The sequence below is a fragment of the Chrysochloris asiatica genome, unplaced genomic scaffold, assembly GCF_000296735.1.
Source record: "Chrysochloris asiatica unplaced genomic scaffold, ChrAsi1.0 scaffold00077, whole genome shotgun sequence".
Taxonomy (NCBI): Eukaryota; Metazoa; Chordata; class Mammalia; order Afrosoricida; family Chrysochloridae; genus Chrysochloris; species Chrysochloris asiatica.
In genome coordinates, this window is record NW_006408595.1 from 1,267,205 (window position 1) to 1,275,454 (window position 8,250).

At 35.4% G+C, this 8,250-nt stretch overlaps 1 protein-coding gene across 1 annotated transcript in view; it reads right to left on the reverse strand.

The window, feature by feature from the left end:
• The window catches only part of CPNE8 (copine VIII), a 384,959-nt gene that overhangs the window by 47,654 nt on the left and 329,055 nt on the right, over positions 1 to 8,250 (reverse strand). Inside the window, exon 16 of the mRNA XM_006865292.1 lies at positions 6,794 to 6,921. Coding sequence (XP_006865354.1) covers positions 6,794 to 6,921 — 128 coding nt within the window. The remainder of the gene's footprint in view (positions 1 to 6,793; positions 6,922 to 8,250) is intronic.

Consider the following 8,250-nt stretch of genomic DNA (forward strand, 5'->3'; position numbering starts at 1 on the left):
AAGAATCAGTGCACTTATAGCTCTAGCATATATACCTAGAAGTGAGATTGCTGGATCATAAAGTATTCCTATTTCAAGCTTTTTGAGGAAGTGCTATATTGCTTTTCATAGTAGTGGTATCACTTTACAAGCCCACTAGAAATGTTTAAGAGTTACAATCCCCTCCCGTCACACACATAATCTTGAACGTTTTTCTTGTTTTGTTTTGCTTACTGTCATTTTTTCAGAGGTATTTCATTGTAGTTGTGATTGGCTTCTGTCCAGGTGTGGGGCTCTAGGATTAGCACAGGACTATAGGTCTGCAGTTCAAACCCATCAGCTGCTCCTTGGAAACCCTATTCAGGATCACTGTAAGTCAGAACCAACTCAAAGGCTCTTAACAAGAAGAGGGGCAAATAATAAGAATCTTCATGTTTTTATTGGCTGTCTGAATGTCGTCTTCAATAAAATGTCTAGTCATCTGTTTGCTCATTTTTTAACTGGATTGTTGATGTTTTTATGTTTTAGAAAATAGATCCTAATCAGGTATGTCACTGCCAAAGACTTTTTTTCCCAGTGTGTAGGTTCTCTTTCTACTCTCATGGTAAAATCTTTTGATGAATGCAAGTATTTAATTTTTAGGAATTCTCATTTACCTAATTTATCTTCTGTCATTTATCATTCCTTATTTTTGTTTGATAGTCTATTTGTGCCAACAATTAGTTTTGATCTTATGTTATCTTCCAGATCTTCCTTTAAATTTGTTTTAAATTTCATTATGTTGTTGTTGTCATGTGCCATCAAGTTGGTAGTAACTCATAGCGATCTTATGTACAAAAGAACAAAACAGTGCCCTGTACTGAGCCAATCTCAAAACCGTTGCTACACTTAAACCCATTGCAGCTGCCACTATCCTAATCCATCTCATTGGGAGGTCTTCCTGTGTTTTTTGATCCTTTACTTTACCAAGCATGATGTCTTTCTCCAGGGGCTGTTCCCTCCTGATAGTATGTCTCAAGTATGAGAGACGAAGTCTCACCATATAGGCTTCAAGGTGCATTCTGGCTATTCTTCTTTCAACACAGATTTGTTTGTTCTTCTAGCAATAAATGGTACTTTTAATATTCTCCTCTAACACCATATGCATCATTTTGTCTAAGGTATTCCTTATTCAATGTCCAACTTTCACATGCGTTTGAAACTGTTGAAAATACCATGGTTTGGGTCAGGTGCACCTTAGTCCTCAAACTGATAGCTTTGCTCTTGAACACTTAAAAGTTCTTGTGTAGCAGATATCCCTAATGCAATAGGTCATTTGATTTCCTGACTGTTGCAGCCATGAGTATTGATCATATACTTGAGCAAAAGAAAGTCTTTGACAATTTCAACCTTCTCTCCATTTATCTTGATGTTATTTATTGGTCCAGTTATGAGGATTTTTGTTTTATTTACATTGAGGTTAAGCCCATACCAAATGCTGTGGGCTTTCATCGTAATCAGTAAGTATTTTAAGACCTCTTTACTTTGAGTAAGCCAGGCTGGATCACCTGCATATCACAGGTTTTTGGTGTTTTTTTAATGAGTCTTCCTTCAATTCTGATGCCACGTTTTCATCCTATAGTCCAGCTTCTCTGATTATTTATTCAGCATACAGACTGAATAAACACACGGAAAGAATACAACCCAGGTGCACACCTGTCTTGATTTTAAACAAGTCGAAGTCCCGTTATTCTATCTTTTTTTTCCTTTGGAACAACTGGTTCTCTGCATGAAAGCAATTTCTCCCTATGGCACAAGTAATGGGCTTTTTGGTCTATAAACAGGTTGCTCATGAGCACAATAAAGTGTTCCAGAATACTTATTCTCTACAATGTTGCCCATAGCTTGTCATGATCCACATAATTGAAAGCCTTTAAATAGTCACTAAAGCAGAGATAAACATATTTCTGGTATTCTCTGCTTTCAGCCAAGATGTGTCTTCCATCAGCAATGATATCCCTCGTTCCACGTTGACGTCTGAATCTGGCCTGAACCTCTGGCTGCTGCAGCCATTTTGAATTATCTTTAGCAAAATGTTACTTGCACACAATATTAATGATATTGTCTGATGATTTCTGTAATCCGCTGTATATTACCACTGTATGAATTTGAAATATAGTGATAATGTAGTTCTTGTTTTCATAGGTATCAAATACATTGTCCATAGGTCATTATAAATAACTAAGCATTATATTTTTTTTAGTTTTCTATTATAGTCTTGTTTATAAAAATATACTCAAAATATACAGTATTAAGAAAATTATTTAGTTAAGTATGCGTGGAGTCCTCAGTATCTATAAAGTATTGTGCTTTATATTGTTGGATACACACACACACACATATATGGTGGTGGTGGTTCTTTGCTCTGGAGTTGGCTCCTACTTGAGGCAACTCTATATAGAATTTCCAAGGTTATAAACCCAAGCTTTATCTTTCTCTTGTGAATCAGCTAGTAGATTCAAACTGCTGACCTTGTGTTTAGTAGTCCAACTGTAACCCACTACATCTTTTCTATGTATTGTGCTTTATATTTTTGGATCTATATATGCTGTTGTGAAGTGCTGTCGAGTCATTTCCAACCCATAGCGACCCTGTATAGGGTTTCCGAGGGGCAGCTGGTGAGCTTGAACTGCCGACCTTGCAGTTCAAATGACTTTGCAGTCTGGCGCTTATGGGAGAGAAAGCCTCATCTTTCTCTCACAGAAGAGCTGGTCGTTTCCAACTACTGACCTTGAGGTTAACAGTCTGACTCATAACCACTATGCTACCACAGCTCCATTGAGTCAGTTATGACTCATAGAGACCCTGAGGAGTTTCTAAGGAGTGTCTAGTGAGGCAATCCAGTCCTTGTTCGACAGCAACATAACAGAACCCTATATATAAATATGGAGTCCTGATGTGGTGCTGTGGGCTAATGCATCAGACTGCAAAGTCGTTTGAATTGCATGGTCAGTAGTTCAGGCTCACCAGTCGCTCCTTGGAAACCTTACACAGGGTCGCTATGGGTTGGAATCGACTCAATAGCACTTAGCAACAACACACACACGCGCGCGCGCGCGCACACACACACACACACACACACACACACACACACATATATATATATGTTGTTAAGTGCCGTCCAGTCGGTTCCGACTCATAGTGACCCTGTACAGGGTTTCCGAGGCTGTAAATCTTTATGGGAGCAGAAAGCCTCTCATTTCTCCCGCGGAACAGCTGATAGTGTCGAACTGCTGTCCTTAAGGTTCATAGCCCGATTAGTAACCACTATGCTACCAGAGCTCACTATATATATATATGTTGTTTTTGTTGTTAAGTGCCATCCAGTCGGTTCCGACTCATAGTGACCCTGTACAAGGTTTCCGAGGCTGTAAATCTTTACAGGAGCAGAACGCCTCATCTTTCTCCCGCGGAGTGGCTGGTAGTTTCGAACTGCTGGCCTTAAGGTTCGCAGCCCGATTCGTAACTACTGTGCCAGTAGGGCTCCTTGGTAGAGGTATACAGGAAATGAAATCATAAAGCAGGAGTGAGTCTTTGTGATTATAGGGCACTATGTTTAGGAAAACGTAGGAGGAAATAAGTTGGGATGGTGGTTGGTAGTTCAATATTGGAAGTTTTAGCAGATTTTAAATAGGATTTTCATATTATTCAAAATGCTGTTCCCCAGACAGCAATGTGAAAAGAGGACTGGGAAAGCAGGAAATTAGAGCAGAGGGTTGGAAAGCCTCAGAATAGCACATAAAAACTTTAAAATTTGCATGTGTGGTACCTTGGATCTTGCCTATTTCACAATATTGCCATTCTATTAACATTATCCCCAAAGTCAATAGTCTGATTACATAGTTCTAAAATAAGCATGTGCTTACCATTACTATCCTTAAAAAGGAGAGGCATTCTTTATAATTCTTATAGAAATCATTATGAATAATTATTTACTGAAACAGAAAATACATTTTTTTTTCTTTAAGAAAAAAAATCAAGCAAAGAGAAAGCATATATATTTCCTTTTGATTAGTTAAAAATAAATTTTAATGACAACTATCTTCATTATGGGTAGCACAGTGGCTCTATATGACAATAAGCACTGGACTGTGCACTGCTAGGTCAGTGGTTCAAGTCCACCCATTGCTCCAAGGAAGAAAGATGAGGCTTTCTGATCCTGCAAAGATATTCAGCCTCTGAAATCCTATCCAGAGTCACTATGAGTCAGAACCAACTCAACAGCACTTAATAAAAAAGCATTAACAATCTTAACACATACAGAAGCTGTTTATTAGTTAATTGTTGAGTTACAGGGAACATGGTGTGAAGTACTATTAAAATGTATTTGAGAAGCAAAATGGAGAGCAGTTATATATAAAGAGGTCACACAAACTACAACTATGGCACTTTTGTTCATATACAATCAAGCATGCCTTCTAGTTGATAAATTATTGCATGATAATTTTGGACCATACAGAATTTGTCTTAATATTAACTTAAAAACAAAATTAAATGTAATTTAAGACAAAAGAAAAAAGATCAAACCATTTCTTATATAGATTCATAATAAGAGTTGAATATATGGAACTTATTTAAATTAGAAGGAGAATATAAATCCAAAAAGTTATCTTTTTTTTCCTAATTTTTTTCAATTTTAAAGTATAACTAGAAAATTACTTGATTGTGGCTTATTTTTTAAAGAATTTGAAATTTGCACTGACAACTATCCCTTTGTTTTAAGTTTTACAAGAAGCTGGACATCACTTTAAAAATATCAAATAAACACTGTGGTGTTGCATTTTTAAGTGGTATGCAGAAATGCACCTAGATATGCCATAAGTTTAATGTTACTTTTTTAACTTTTACAATTGAGATACATCAGTCAGTGCAAAAAATACAAAATTATGTGGTAAGCATACATAAGAACTTTATAGTAAGTGGAGCACTAATCTTTTTGGAAAAAATAAGTGATTGGTAGGAAAGTTTGAGAGAGAAACCTACTCTTCTTATCTGATCTTCCTGCATTAATATGAGATTTTTATTCTATATTGTTGACAGTCATCAATATGATAAGAAAATATAATACAGGCAATACAACTTAAATATGGTACTACAATGCACTAACTTGTGTTGTTGTTTAGTACCATCGGGTCGGTACCGACTCATAATGACCATGTATAGGATTTCTGAGAAGTAGCTGATGGGTTTGAACTTCTGACCTTGCAGTTTATATGGTGTTTATCCTACAGTGCCAGACCAGGACTCTAATGATTCATTAATGGATTGTAAAATTAATTTAGTAGTTTAAGACTATCATTTAAATAACATAAAAGGAAAAGAATTAGAAGTCATAGAAATAAAGAGAAAATTTAAGTATTCTTTCATGAAAAGAAACATTTTTAATTGTGTTTTATGTTTGCATGTGACAAAAGCTGAGAAGTAAAACTTCATATTTTAGTATGGGCTGCAGACATAAATGTCAGAAAAATCTGAGTTAAAGGGTCACACTCAGAATGGACATTAATGTATCACTGTCAACCTAGGTGAAGTTCCACAGGGGTCATCCCTGGGTATTTTTGCATCTTGTCCCTGTCCTAGATAATGGAAAGTAGAACACATCTATGTTGCTGGTGAGGAAGAGTGGTAAAACAATAAAATAAAATAAAAAAAAAACTTATGGGGAATTAGAATTTCACATTGTAGTTTACATCTACATTATAAACTGCTGAGAATGAAAGAAGATCATACCATCAAAATGAGAAAAAGTACTGATCAAATGAGAAAAAGCTATAAAAGTAAATGAATATGAGTGAGCTACATGTTTTGATGGACAATGAACACACGGATTCCTAGAATGTAGTAAGGAGTTCTATGAAGGGGTAAAAGAGATTACAAAACATGAGTAATTTCTTGAAATTATAAGTTTAACAAATTTTTTTCAAGTAGTGGTTGCATATTCAGAAGATACATCTTTATTATCATCTCAAAATAAGGCAGAATTTCACAGGATTTGCAACAGGCTTCTAACATTTTATGGATTTAAAAAGCAATATGTGAGTCATTCATGTAATGATGGAAAACATGATAGTGTATATAGATGTTTATGTTTTAACATCGTAAATACACAAGCAATTGTATTCTGATCTCAATACTAAGTACTATATACAAGCAAGGCACTGGGAAATTTTATAAAATTAGTTACTATATTAAATTCAGAGAGGATAGAATAATATGCCTTATGCATCACTGAAAGCCTTCAAATAGTCTTCTTAATGGAATTTAGTCTCATTACATCTGTGCAACTGTGGAATGTGGGTGTTACATATGAATGATTTACACAGCTGGGATAAGTATCAATCTTATTTTTCTCATAGATGCTGTTTCAATGAAAACATAATTTCCTTAATGGCAAAAGATCAGTTCTAGTCCTGATGTGGTTGGTGCTATAAGATATGCACTGGACAGCTAACCACAAGGTTGGTTATTCAAATGCACCAGCTGTTCCTTGGAAACCCTATACAGGGTTGCTATGAGACAGAATTGACTTGACAGCACTTAACAACAATAGTAAGTGTAACATAGTGTATGAGTATTCACTTGAGATTTTGAGATAATTTTCAGAATTAGAAATAATGATAACTTAATGGACAGTCTTTCTACTGTTTATATAATTTCCCTCATTGTCAGAGGCAAACTAGAAAAAAGCAAAGTTGATCTGTGGAATCATGCTAATAGTGTTATGATTTTACTATAATCCAATGCACTAGAATAATTATGTCTATTATCTACTTACCTAGCTACATGATTGATTACAGGAGCAAAGTTGGTTGGTCCATATAATTGCACAGATTTCAGACTCCTATAATAAGCCTCCATGACACCTTCAATGCCATCACAGTAGGGGTTTTGAGGATTCCCATTCTGTAGAAAGATATAAGTACAAGACAGATTAATAGTATCTGAAAATTAATTGAAATGCACAAGAGAATAATAAGTTTTAACCCTTACAGAACCTTTTTTCCAATAGAGAAATACATAATAGCAAAAGAGAAATAATAAATTAAGTGGTCCAAATATAGCACATGACTGTAATAGATTATAAAGTAACATGCAATCACTAAATAGTCCTACTCTTCAAAAAAGGAAAGGAGAAAACTCTAAATAATTATCAGAGAAAATGAATACTACACCATTCTGTAATCACTACTGTTTTATTTTTGTGTAGCTGTATATACATGTGTAGGCAAGTATATAAAAATGCTCAAAAGATGTAAGCAAAATACTAGCAGTGATTACTTAAGGTTGGTTCCACCACTTGTCTGTTACTTCGTTGTACTGTGGTGATGTGTGTGTTGCTGTGATTCTAGAAGCTATGCCACCAGTATTTTAAGTACCAGCAGGGTCAGCCACGGTAGATAGGTTTCAGCTGAGCTTCCAGACTATGACAGACTTAGAAGAAGGAAAGACAGACTACTTCTGAATATGTAGTCTATGTAAATCTTATGAATATCAATGTAACATTGTTATGTAGCAACAGAATATTGAATATTGAAACATAATGAAGAACATAAGAATACTGTCAGACACAGTGCCAGAAGATGAGGCCCTCAGGTTGGAAGACATTGAAAAATATGACTGGGGAACAGCTTAAAGTTGACTATGATGACTGAAACGAAGAAAAGCTTTCGGGACCTTCATTTGTTGATGATGCACAATTCAAAATGAGGAGAAACAGATGTAAACATCCATTAGTAATAAGATCATGGAATGTACAAAATATGAATCTAGGAAAGTGGAAGTTATCAAAAATGGAATGAAATGCATAAACATCAATATCCCAGGCATTACTGAGCCAAAATAGACTGGTAATGGCCATTCTGAATCTGATGATCACATGGTTTGTGATGCCAGGAATGACAAATAGAAGAGGAATGGCATCACATTCATCGTCAAAACAAACATTTCAAGATCTGTTTTGCAATATAATGCTGTCCATGATAGGATAATATCAATATGTCTACAAAAAAGACCAGTTAATACCACTAGTATTCTAATTTGTGCACAAACCATTAAAGCCAGTGATGATGAAATAGAAGAATTCTACCAAATTCTTGTCTAAAATTTATTAAACATGCAATCAAGATGCATTGATAAAAGGCAAGACGTGATGGTAGATAAGGGAGAAGGACCATGCAGACCTCCACCAGAAATAACATGGAATATCAGATTCATCAGGTTCAAGGATGGTCC